This window comes from Pipistrellus hanaki (assembly GCF_964339955.1).
Source record: "Pipistrellus hanaki genome assembly, chromosome: 3".
Taxonomy (NCBI): Eukaryota; Metazoa; Chordata; class Mammalia; order Chiroptera; family Vespertilionidae; genus Pipistrellus; species Pipistrellus hanaki.
In genome coordinates, this window is record NC_140505.1 from 159,537,771 (window position 1) to 159,551,352 (window position 13,582).

The following is a 13,582-nucleotide window of genomic DNA, read 5'->3' on the forward strand; positions in this document are numbered from 1 at the left end:
TTATCCCCACTCTCCCCCTTACTTCCCTCTGAGGTTTATGGTCTAATCAAGGCTTCTTATCTCGGGATCTGTTTTTGTTCATCAGTTTATGTTGTTCAGTATGTTCCATAAATGAGTGAGATCATGTGATATTTATCTTTCTCTGAGTGGCTTATTTCACTTAACATAATGCTTTCCAGTCCCATCCATGCTGTTGCAAATGGTAATAATTTCTTCTTTTTACTGCAGTGTAGTATTCCATTGTGTTTGAAAACTTAGGTCTATATTGAAGAGTTTAGAAGTCACTGCTAAATTTTGAATGAGAGCTTGCTTGATCATCAAGACTAATAAAGGATTTGAACTTCCAGCCAAATTAAATCAACCCCATTGGTTTCATTGAACATTAAACATATAAAATATTCATTTATAGTTCCATATACCTATTTTTTCTCTCGTTTATGGACTGATGTTGGATATGAGATAACATTGGGAGAAAATTATTCTACCTATAAAATAATTTTAATTCAACAAAAACAATATTAAATAGTTTTGCAATCTGTTGTCCCTCTCCATTCATATAATGGGAGACAATGTCAAAGTTCACAAATTTCTTAAAGAATCAGTATATTTTACCATACAGCATTTAGAAAAGACAATGTTTTTAGTCGTAATTTTAATGTCCTTTATTAATTTTTTGTGTGCTTTTTGTGCCCAGCTCTCCTATCTAGTATGAAGTTGGGTGACATGGAAAAGAAAGATGTGAAGAGTAAGAAAAGGGGAGGGTAAGAACAAAGAGAATAGTAGGCATGACTTATTTTGCACTGTTTTCCCATTAAAATATGAATGTCTCTCTCTCTCTTAATCCATGGCTGCATTAAGGGAAGATAAGATAGTTGAATCAAATCATATGCTACTGACTCCTGAGTAACTGTCAAAATGTAGTGTCAGCCCTGTCTCCTGGGACTTTATGCAAAATTTTCTCACAAGAAAGAAACACCTGATAATTGATTCTAGTTCAAATAGAAAATTAAGCTTTGAGTTAAGCAAAAAAAAAAAAAAAAAAAAAAAAAAAAAAAGGATTCCCCCTCCCCCCCAATAATTTACATCTACTAAGGCTCCTACTAAGTGCGCCTAAGTGCCTTTTACTCTCTAAATAATAAATATGTGGGATTCAGTAAGGAGTGTATATCCACCAATCAGACATAAGGCATTTCTCATTTGTATTTTCCAAAATATTTAAGAATATCTGTATTCCTAATGTCTTGGTTCTATTGTCTTTTCAAAAAGATATTAACTTTTTCTAATAATCTTTACCTTATTTTTCTGTTCATAATTTTAAATTGAATTACTATTACAATAATGGCTACAATGAGTATATTAAGCTACCTTTTGTTCTTATGCTGATAAGGTTTTGAAATGAATTTTCTTTGTTCCTTTCAAGTGAGTAGAATTAATGAATGAAAGTGAATGAGTGAGTTTAATCAACATCACCAATAGCTGTTTTTTCCTAATTCCTCAAATAATAAAGTGATGCCGATTTCTTTTCAGGTTTTTAAAATGTCATTTTATTATTAAATATATATTAAATATTTCCTGGAAATATAGTTTCATTCAAGATTAATGATATTCTTTTATGTGGTTCATTTCTGCCTTTACTCATTTCTTCTTTTTTCTTCTTTCTAGGATTTTCTGAGAAAGCACTAAATAATAGGGACATAATCCCTGCCTTCAAGGAGTTTGCTAGGCAGTAAATGGTTTGAGGGAACAAATAGTGATATATAGTTTCATCACTACCTAATGCTTTGAGTCCAAATACTCCAGATGGCAATTAGACACTAGGCTAGTAGCCAATGGGAGAAGTTGTGTTTTTAGCAATTTGGGGGAAATAGCTTACTTATTAGGGTGAAGTGGCAAGAACTTGCCATCTCAAGTAATTAATGAAGTAATTTACCTTAGAATTTAAATGGGCTGTTTTGTGGAATTTCCCCACTCCTAGCACTGAAAAGTACTGAACACTAGCTTAGACTGAGTAAAATGATTATCTTCATAAGAAAATACAATCCTATCTAACTGGTTAAAATCCATGTTATCCAAATACAATTGTAGTATTTTCTCCAATTAGCAATCAATTAATAGTGCAAATTAATTAACACTATAACCTGTACTAATTAACTAAAGTTAAAATATATATTCTTTATCGTCCCATCAGACTTTTTTAAAACATGTTTGTTTTTTATTGAATTTAGAGATAGAGGAATGGAAAGATAGAAACATCAATGAGAGAAAAATATGCATCAGCTGTCTCCTTCACTCCACCTATGGCGGAGTAGGGGATCGAGTCCACAATGTTCCCTGATGGGAATCAAACCAGTGACCTCTTGGTGTATGGGGTGCTTGATCCACTGAGCCATACTGACCAGACCAGACTTTATTTTGACCACACATTGGATCATTACAACTCAGCACCAAGAATGCCTGCTAATGAACTCCCAGCCCACTGTCAGCCTAGTAGTACTTTGGTACACAGGGCACAGGCCAGGAAATAAATAAACACTGATTAGGTTTGACTAAGATAAATACAATTAAATCTCATATTGTTATAGTACATTGCAACATGCTCTTAATACTTAAAGTGTTTAATGAGCTATATGTTAGGGGAAGCCCGTGACTGAATGATTCTAGCATTTTTACTACCACAATGCAAAATTATAGAAAAATTTCTTTGTTACTTACTTCTTCATGTTTTTTTTTTTTTCCTTAAGGAAAAAATTACATGTGTTTTGGCTGTCTTACAAAGATAACAATGACTATGTATACTAATGAAAATGTATGATAGATGAATATTTATGTACTATATCTATAAAATGAAGACTTTATATAAATTATATGATTTCATCCTGTTCAGTTTCTTTTTAGTTTTCTCCAGTTAATATGAATTTGCAGTCATTTTCCACTCTTCATTGTCACAACTGTTACTTTTCAACTCAAGTTATCATTAAAAATATCACTACTAAATTTTGATAACCTCATAATTGATCATTTTGCCTTATCTTTATTTTAGTTAAAAATGCCATATATATTGCTCTCAGACATTCAGTGGCTTTCTCTTGTCCACATATTAAATTTAAACCTTTTTCCCTATAATTCAAGCTTTTCTAGAAGGTGAACTAAGCCTATAAATCCAGTACTATTGTACTCTGCCCAGGACAATTAGTTCATTGTTCTTTCTACCATATCCTCTCAGCTACTCACTGCTCCACCCTTTCCTGTGTTCCCTTTGCAACAACTAACTCACTCCTGCCCCTGTACCTTTCTTTAAATTATTATCCCTTTTTAGAATGCCACCTCCATTTTTTATGCTCAACTAGCTACATATATTTTATAAAAACATATCAGAATGCACTAACTCATTTACTGTTTTTTCAGTAGCATGCAGTTATAATACATGAATAGTCTCACTGTTTTATGCTTATCAATCTTTACTTAGGAAAGAAATTATGTTTATTCATTTTCTGTATCCTTTACCTTACTACCATAGTCCACAGTTTATAGCAAAGTATTAGCATATGCACTATCTAGTTGCCTGGCTTGTGTGGTTCAGTGTTGGAGTATCGACTCATGAACCAAGAAGTAGCTGGCTCTATTCCTGGTCAGGACACATGCCCAGGCTATGGACTTGATCTCCAAGATTGGGCCTATAGGAAGCAGCCAATCAGTGTTTCTCTCTCAGCAGTGTTTCTATCTCTCTCTTCTTCCCTCTCTCTAAAAAAGCAATAAAGAAAAGAAACCGGTTTGGCTCAGTGGATAGAGCGTCGGCCTGTGGACTGAAAGGTCCCGGGTTCGATTCCGGTCAAGGGTATGTAGGTACCTTGTTGCAGGCACATCTCCAGTAGGGGGCGTGCAAGAGGCAGCTGATCGATGACTCTCTCTCATCGATATTTCTCTCTACTCTGTATCTCTCTCCCTTCCTCTCTGTAAAAATCAATAAAATATATATTTTTTAAAAATCAATAAAGACATATAAAATTATTAGTTATTTATTCAGTATTCTTCGCCATGTGTTTTTCTGAGTATTTTATACACACTATGTGATTTGCTTCTCACAACAACCCTCTAAAGCTCAGTTTCATTTATCCCTGAATTTGCAGATTATAGATTTGTGCCTCATTTTAGTTGCCCAAGGTTAGTGGCTCAGACATGGGATTAGAATTGAGGTTTGCCTTACTTTTAATTAGTCCACTAGAGGTAGAAATCATGGTTCTTAAAAGAGCTCAAATTGCTGGAGAGACAAAAAATGTAGGATTATGGAACAACGTGAGACAAAATTGAGGATTATTTACATGTATCTACACATAAAGAAACATACTTATGAACACATGACCACCAAGAATGCACTAACTAATCAATGAGTAGATACAATTTAATAATATGTGATTGTTTATTTTTAAAAAAATCATTGTTGATTTACTACAGGGATATGAAGAGGGAAATGGAATGAAATGGAATATTTTAAGCAATATAAAGACTGGCAAACCTAATGGTCTATGATGTTGTGTGTTCATTAGTTTTAAGATAATGGTCAAGTTATTGTGCAAGGCAAAAGAGTTATTCTGTGAGTCTGGTTAACCTCATGATGTGAGAATTATTATAAAGCTTTAATTCTTTATGTTTAGAGTTTCAATTTGTTTTTTATGTTTAGAACAACTTAACTGTTAGTTAAAGTATATCAATATTTATTATAATGCATCTTATTAGTTAACTCTTGGCTTTATCTGCCATCCTTCCAAGGAAAATGTTAAACTTTTGTTTTAGTTTATATCTATCTATCTATCTATCTATCTATCTATCTATCTGTCTGTCTATATCTATCTATATAAAGCTAATATGTAAATGTCCCCTTGGGAGTTTGATTGCTCACTATGACATTCACTGACCACTAGAGGGTGGCGCAGAATGAAGGAAGGCCTCAGCTGGCAACCAGAAGGCCCCAATCAGCCCTGATCACTGGCCAGACCTAGGGACCCTACCCGTGCACAGATTTTGAAACCCGTGCATGGGTAGGTTCCCTAGGCCTGGCTGGGAATCAGGGCCAATTTGTTGGGTGACTGCAGGGATGATTGGGCCCCCTGCTGGCACCCACCTTGGCAGGCCTGGGGCTTGCTGGCTTGGGGCAGCTCCTGCCTTGAGCATCTGCCCCCTGGTGATCAGTTCACATCATAGCAATGGGTTGTTCCACTGGTCATTCTGCCATTCAGTTGATTTGCATACTAGGCTTTTATTATATAGGATTGTATATGTATATATATAAAAGACCTGGTTTTGTTATATAGTTCACAGGATGCTTATAACAGGTGGCTTTTCATTCCCCACCGCATGTCACCCTTTTCCCCTCAGCAAGGTCAACCAGTGGTTCTGGGACTGTAGATCTCACTGAGTACAGACACCTATTGTTATTGCCTTAAGAGTGTGTAATAAATAAAATATTAATCATCTCTTTACTCCATTCTTTTAACATAACTCAACATGCATATTTAAATGGATAGACAGCCCTAACCGGTTTGGCTCAGTGGAAAGAGCATTGGCCTGCAGAATGAAAGGTCCCAGGTTCGATTCCAGTCAAGGACATGTACCTTGATTGTGGGCACATACCCAGTAGGAGGTGTGCAGGAGGCAGCTGATCTATGTTTCTCTCTCATTAATGTTTCTAAATCTCTATCCATCTCCCTTCCTCTCTGTAAAATATCAATAAAAATATATTTTAAAAATAAAATAAATAGATAGACAAATTACCTTAATTTTTTATAAGGTTGAATGATGTCACAGCATTTAATTTGTAAGTTACCATCCCTCACATATATAGCCAGGTATGAGAACCACTGTCGGCCTCTTTAAATCCACTGAAATTTCTTGTTATTGTAATTTGTGAATAACCAGATTAAGATTCAGCAGTAATAAAATGTCTGGTTTATGTTAAAATTCCAGCAGACCTGAGGTACATTAGATTCTTTAAGACTTGAAGCCTTTTTATGCTTCTGTAATGTAATGTAAATTTAAGGAACACATGAAACTTGATACAAATTAAAATGTATTCAAAATAGAGGCCAATGAGGAAAATCGATATGCTTGGTGGCAAATGCAGTGATCTGGGAATAGTGAGAAGTTTTGATCAGAGTTCGGGAAAAATTGCTATATATTGTCCCCTCATCCAGATTTAAAATTTTTCACATACTGCTAAATAAAAATGGAAAAAAAATTAATTTAAATTTTTATATGACCACATGAGTCTAAAACAACCTCCTTTTTTAAGATACCACATCATATAGCTATCATTATCAGATTAAAACTTTGCTCTATTATTAAATTGACTTTTAAAATATTTTATTGGTTATTTAGTAAACATGATTATATGATGGCCTAGCAAAGTATGCATGTTTAGACAACAATCCTGAAACCTCAAATCATCAAGATAATTTCAGATTTGTCTTTGTTTAGATATTATTGACTTCTGGCAACATCTTAATTTTTATCAGTGTAGGTAGACTGGCCAGATAATATTCTTCCAAAACTCCTTCCATTCCTGCTCAATGGCTTTTTTTTTCTCCTTTTTTTCTTTTTTCTTTTTGTATTTCTACACAACTAACAATCACAAAAAATTGTTACAGGTGCTCATTTCAACAAGTCTGGGGGAAAAAGGCATAGTACTTTAAACATGAATAATAGGAAACTTACTTTGTATATGAAGCTGCATTCTTTGTAACACACTGTGTAAAATTTAAAATATGTACAACAAAAAGAGGTCTTGGCCAAAGAATGCTATACTTGCCTTCCAGAGATCTTGGGAAAGAGTAATGATTCAGCCTGTTATTTGCTTAGAACCTCTGTGCAGGCCGAAGCTGAAACCTCTTATATGTAGTCTCTATTACTCCTCCCAAAAAAAGGAAGTCATGGAAGTTTAGGTGACAGCTTCTTTCTTTAAGTATTCCAGGGCAGAAAGCAAAAATACCCATAGGAAAAATACCGTATCTGAAAGTAGGTACTGTCTGAAGGGTGCATTAATTTTGTCACTGAGTCTTTCATTGTTCCCCCCTCTCTCTGTTTCTTCTGCAGCAGTTATATGCTGCCCAGCTGGCTGCGATGCAGGTGTCCCCAGGAGGAAAGCTCCCAGGCATACCCCAAGGCAACCTCGGTGCTGCTGTATCTCCTACCAGCATTCACACAGACAAGAGCACAAACAGCCCGCCACCCAAAAGCAAGGTACCCTTTTGAAGAAGCTATATATTTTACCATTTCGAGTTTTACTTTCATTCAGTGATATGTATTGAATATCTATTACGTGCCAGCAGTGGGGCTAAACTGTGGGTGTTCAAGGAGATGAGTCCAGTAGGATCAGTGCGTGTAAATTTACATACAGTTAGCATCATTTATTCCACAGATGGCTATTATAAGAAATGAGTGCTACAAAGATTTATAAGATAGTATACTGTACGCAACTAGCTTACATTGTGATCAAATGGATACCCATATTCTATGATACAAAATCTTATAAAGAGTTACAGATAAAGTACTTTGGATGTTACTAGGACAGAGAGATTACCTTCCGTGAGAGACCGTGGGAAAGGTTTCCCAAAGAAGGGGTGGCTGAAATGGAACTTAAAATATGAGTATAATGAGGGCATATAGAAAATGTTTGATTTAAACATCAATCACTTAAAAGGTGTTAATGGTATAAGTTTAATTTTAGATATATCATTTTGTCCAATGCAATTGTCAGGTAAAGATCCTATATAATAAAATCATATTACCCTAAGTGTCTGCTTGACACTGTTCAACAAATCAAAGCATAATATGCTAATGATATACTAAGGCCACTCAACTGCTCGCTATGATGTGCACTGACCACCAGGGCTAGGTTAGCTTGTTGCTGGGGTCTGGCTGATCAGGAATGAGCAAAATGGGCCGACATACCCTGGAGCCTTCCCGTGGTCCCTTTCCGACTGGCCAACTTCCGCATCCCTCTCTGGCCATGATCGTGAACCAGTGGGGTCCCTTGTCCTGGCCTTCACCCCCTCACAATCCGGGACTCCTCAGGGGATAATAGAGAACCTGTGCCTGTTTCAGCCCGATCCCACAGGCCAGGCTGCAGGACCCCACTGGTGCATAAATCCGTGCACTGGGCCTCCAGTATGAAGATAATAATAGTGTTAGAAGTAATACTATTTAGAGCTAGTTTAGTTTTAGGAGCTAAAAAAACATTTCCTGAGAGAACATGAAAAAGAATCAGGAGAGGTTTTAATAATTTGTTTCTTAATTTAGAAGAAGAGGAATGCAGAAAAATTAAATTTCTGCATTTGTAAAGACCTAACTTATTATATGATATGTGTGAAGACATTCTATGGATGAATTAAGAAGAATAGCCATAAAGTAGTTTTCCCTGAGATTACTTAGGGAAATAATTGCACATAGTCTCTACCTATTAGAAAATGGTAAGTAGAAAACTGATACAGTTATATATCCTCAGTGCTTGTTTTTTGCTGAATTACCTAGAAAATTGCTTCTATTCTTCAGTCCATGAAAGCCATGCTTAACTGTCTAAAGAGTAACAGTGAAAGAGTAGTCATAGTCACACAGTTGAAAAAAAATTAGGAAGTATTAACAGAGGGGGAAAAAATCCAAGAAATGTGTTAAGCCTCTTGTGCCCTGGCAGCTATCTTTCACAGTTAACCAGTTAATTTAGAGACTGAACTGGAAAGAGAAGGGGTAAACCTCTGCCTTCTCAAAACTCTGAAGTCTTTTGCTGTATTAATAAGAGAGAAATGCAACCAGTGGCCAGATTATTATGATCTCTGAATGCATAATAATCTGACCACTCAGTGTATATCCTATATAATAAAAGGCTAATATGCAAATTGTCCCCTCGACCAGGAGTTTGACCAGCAGGTAGGCCAGCCAACCAACCACCCAGCCCATGTCCTCTTCCCCTGGCCAGGCTGACCCAACCTCACCCATGCACGAATTCATGCACCAGGCCAGATTATTATACATTCAGAGATCATAATAATCTGGCCACTCAGTGCATATTTGAAAGTATAACTTAGCCTGGACAGGGGCCTTAGAAGTGACTCCACAGCAATATGTGCAAATATACAGTACAAATGATTATACACACTAGTGACATTAGGAAATATACATATGCCACTTGTCAGATCTCTTTCAGCTGTGTAATGGGCCTTGCATGTTGAGTGCTTAATATTTACCTAGGGCCTGGTCTGCTTTACTTTATACTGACAGCAGAACATACCTTTTTTTCAATAACAGTTTACATTCAATAGTATTCTGTATTAGTTTCACATGTACAGCAAAGTGGCTAGAAAATTATGTTATTTTACAGAGTGGTTCCCGTGATACTTCAAGCAGCCACTGGGCCCCACACACAGTCATCGTGACTCAGTTGACTGTATTTCCTATGCTGTAATCCACGTCTTTGTGACTATTCTGTAACCACCAATTCCTACATTAATCCCTTCACCCATTTCCCCCTGTTCCCCTACAACTGAGAGTCTAGAGCATACATTTTCTCAAACTTGATAAGAATTATAACATTTAGTCGATACAATTTAATTTTAAAGCAGTGTCTCATGGGCCAGCAGTTTTAATATATTACATATACATACTAAGTTTTAATAAAATAAGTGGCTGTATCCACCTAGTCATTGTCACACACAAATAACTCTGTGTGGCATTATTGTTATTCTTGATTTACTAATGTTATGTTTTATTTATTTTTTTTTACATCATGCTTTATAATGATGCTTTACATTAGGACATATTTTTATTTTTAAATTACAGTTCACATTCAGTATTATTTTGTATAGGACATTTTGTGTTATTACTTACCATTTCAAAGTATCATTAATATCTTCTCCCCAAATCCCTTAATCATGAAGCTTTTGGTGTTAGTCAATCTTATCCAATTTTGCATCCATTCATCCATTCAGATGTTTATTGGGCATTGTTCTTAGATAACAATGGCAAACATAAAAGTGACTGAAGGTTTTCTTTGCCAAAATTGGGATGCTGCTTTATAAACTGTATGGTTCTAGACACTCATAGGACTTCATAGACTGTGTATAGAACTGATTATTTAAAAATTGTTATAATTCTGCCACATTTTATGGTTTCACATATCTGTGTTATTTAATATTAGCAAAAAAATAGGTTGTTTCTGTATCTATGATCATATATAATTTAACAAATATATTTGTATTTTACCTTTAAAATTCAATTTTCTTTGAAAATTAGCCTTGCCTTAGCTTGTGCAGCTCAGTTGATTGGGCATTGTCCCAGGAGGTCGCTGGTTTGATTCCCAAGACAGGGCACATGCCTGGGTTGCAGGCTCCATCCCAGTTAGGGGGCGAGCACAGGCAGCAGATCCATGTTGTATTTTCACATTAATGTTTCTCTCTTTCTCCCCCTTTCCTTTCTCTCTCTCTCTACATATCAATAAACTATTATTTATAACAAAAAAAGAAAGAAAATTAGCCCTCATGATTTTTCTACCATATAAAGTTTAATAAAACTGTGGATGTTGCCAAAACCGGTTAGGCTCAGTGGTAGAGCATCTGTCTGCGGACTGAAAGGTCCCGGGTACGATTCCGGTCAAGGGCATGTACATTGGTTGCGGGCACATCCCCAGTAGGGGGTGTGCAAGAGGCAGCTGGTCGATGTTTCTCTCTCATCGACGTTTCTAGCTCTCTATCTCTCTCCCTTCCTCTCTGTAAAAAATCGATAAAATAAAAAAATAAAAACTATGGATGTTATATATCCTTTCATCTATAATTATTGTTAAATACATAAAAAGTTCAACACAAATGAAATGCCTCTTTTTACTAATAAGTAACAACAATAATATAATGAAAAGCTGTCCTTTCTTTGCTCAATATCCTCTAGCATACTCTCTACAAGCACTTATTTTCAGAAAATATGCCTTAAAGGTGCTTGTGTTTCACTCAGCAGTAAACTTTAATAGGTTAAAAATAGCCTGACAATAAATATTACCATCATCACTTGAATGGAGAACATGGCCAAAGATAAATAAAACCAAACAGTAAATAAAGACTACCCCTTTCAAGATATTAATTTAGTTGTTTATAGCCTGGAATTGACATTTATAGATAGCATAATAAATATTTTCACTTTGCAAAGATATTTTACTTCTATATAATAATTATCATTTATTATTGCATTTAAGATTTTATCCAATAAATTCTTAGTGTCCTAGGGGGTATTATTATGTGTTTATTAGTGAATTTTCATGTCTATCTTATATATCATAGAATTATTTTATTAAAGGGCTTTGTTTGTCTGCATTCCTACCCAGCATAAACCTGATGGTTTACATTGAAAGTCTATTGTTCAGAACAATGGACTCATAAGTCACATCCAGGTGATGATGTAAGGAAAAGGATCGTATTGGCAGCTGTCAAAACTCATGCTCTCTGGTTTTATTGCCTGCCCTTCCTCCTGGGTACACCTTTGCCTTTGACTCACAACTCTGGAGAAGGACACAAACAAAACTTACTTGCAATTTGAAAAAAATAAATAAATAAAAGGGGGAATCAAAAGGAGGGGGACTCCAAAAGACTGTAAAATTGTACAGCATGGGTCCTCTGATGCATGCTGTTTTCAATCTGCTGTGTGCCAGTTGGAGGCTTGGGGAGTGTGTACGCGTGTGAGAAAGGATAATGCTGAGAAATGATAGAGTGGCTGTGACCTCCAAGCTCAGCCTGGAAATCCAAGACATTGATTTCACTTAGCATACCTGCTGAGAAATCTGGCGGAGTTCAGTTGTAATAAAAGAACAAGATTCTGTTCTAATGGTAATGGCGGATGACAGACATATCACTTTGTCCTCAGCGCCAGAGAGAGGAGAAGGGGAGAGAGGTCACCTGACCCGCCTGTGGTGTTGTTCCAGTGCGGTACTGGGCTCTGAACTGCCACCTGGGAACATAATTACTTATAATATTCAGTGATGAACAAACCTTTAGAGGCCTCACCGTGAACCTCTGAAAACCACGCATAGAAATTAGGTTCTGTGACTATGAAAACAGGGAAAGGAATCTGGTCTCTTCAGCTCTGCATTGGAGGCCTTGGTTAGTGTTGCTTGTTGAGTGATATGTATGTCCTCGAGCTTACTGTTGGTGAACTGCTTTCATTAATGGCTGCAATAATGTCATTGGTTAACTTTATTTTATGTGTATGCTTTGATTTTATTAGACAGAGGCCACGAAAAAAATGTTATGGTCTATTTGCCAAAGATTCAAAATTCAGATCAGCAGCAGTGTTTTAAGTTTCTCAGGTATTACATAAAATCTTAATTCATGCATACTTGTCTTTTTTGCAATTATTTAGTTTTTTTCTTCTCTCGATTCTACTCCAGGACAATTTATTTTTCATTCCCCAACAAAAGGAAATGTATTTAATTCTCCAGAGATATTCTCATTGCTCATGTCCTCACAGCTGTGCTTATGAGTAAATATTAGTAAAGAACTCTGAATGAAATCTTAAACTTTTGTTCACAAGATATCCTAAAGATAACTGTAGAAATAATTTTGCTTCTCAAATTAAGGAAAATTGTTTAGGTAAGGTATTATTTAGCAGTACTGGCCTTTGATTTTCAAATATAATATTGTTGCTTTGAGTCTGCTTATGTTTCTTAACAAATGTGTGAATTAATTTTTTATAGTTTAGCTTTCTGCCACAAGCGTATCCAGCAACATTCATTTCTGTACCACATATTTCTTTATTTAAATGATTTCTGCATTATCCATTGCAGGTTTTTAATAACCTGGATAGCCTTTGCTTTATAATAGTAATTGATCTCTTAATAGCATTTGCTTAGCTATATTTTTAAATAGTTACATTTTTAATAAGAGAATTACTATTAGCCTTAAAATAGTTCTCTTAGGACGAGAGTATTTTTACTCAGTTTCTCACACTGTTGGTAATGTATAGGCTTATAATTCTATGCTATCAAGAAATCCTCAAATGTCATAGATATGCTAACCATCTGAACTTCATATTTTAACTGTTTTTCCTTGACAAAGTAACCATTTCTTGGGGAAAAGTATAAGAGCAACTTGTAAATAATAATACATGTCTCTTAGTAGTTAATGAAAGCATTGCCTACAGTAACCAAGAATAGTCCATTTGAAAAGCTGATGGCAAGAGAGAATTTCTGGATGCTTTTCTGTTAACCTTACTATGACCCTTGTCATACCCCGGGTCACAGTTATGTCTATGTCAATGATAGGAAAACATAAATTGTCCAAATCAATTTTTGTTCTTGTATTCAAATACTCTGACAGTGATGTTCCCATTTTTCTCAGTAGTAGCACCTGGGAGTTATGAAAAGAAAAAGAAATATTTTTTCCCAACAAGCCAGAAACACCCTTGGCCAGCTTACCAGACACAATCAGATTCTCTGAGCTATGATATCCTTATAAATATTGCTTCAAATTCAGATGCAAGAAGTGGAACTGTATTGTTATCTGATCCTGTTTCATAGGAACAGTAATGCATATCTTTTCTGATTTGCTAGCCATGT

At 35.6% G+C, this 13,582-nt stretch overlaps 1 protein-coding gene across 3 annotated transcripts in view; it reads left to right on the forward strand.

Moving 5' to 3' along the window:
- SOX5 (SRY-box transcription factor 5) overlaps positions 1-13,582 on the forward strand; it is a 936,670-nt gene that overhangs the window by 850,706 nt on the left and 72,382 nt on the right. For all 3 annotated transcript variants that reach the window (XM_084877223.1, XM_084877224.1, XM_084877222.1), the window contains one exon: positions 7,087-7,233. In XM_084877223.1, coding sequence (XP_084733349.1) covers positions 7,087-7,233 — 147 coding nt within the window. The remainder of the gene's footprint in view (positions 1-7,086; positions 7,234-13,582) is intronic.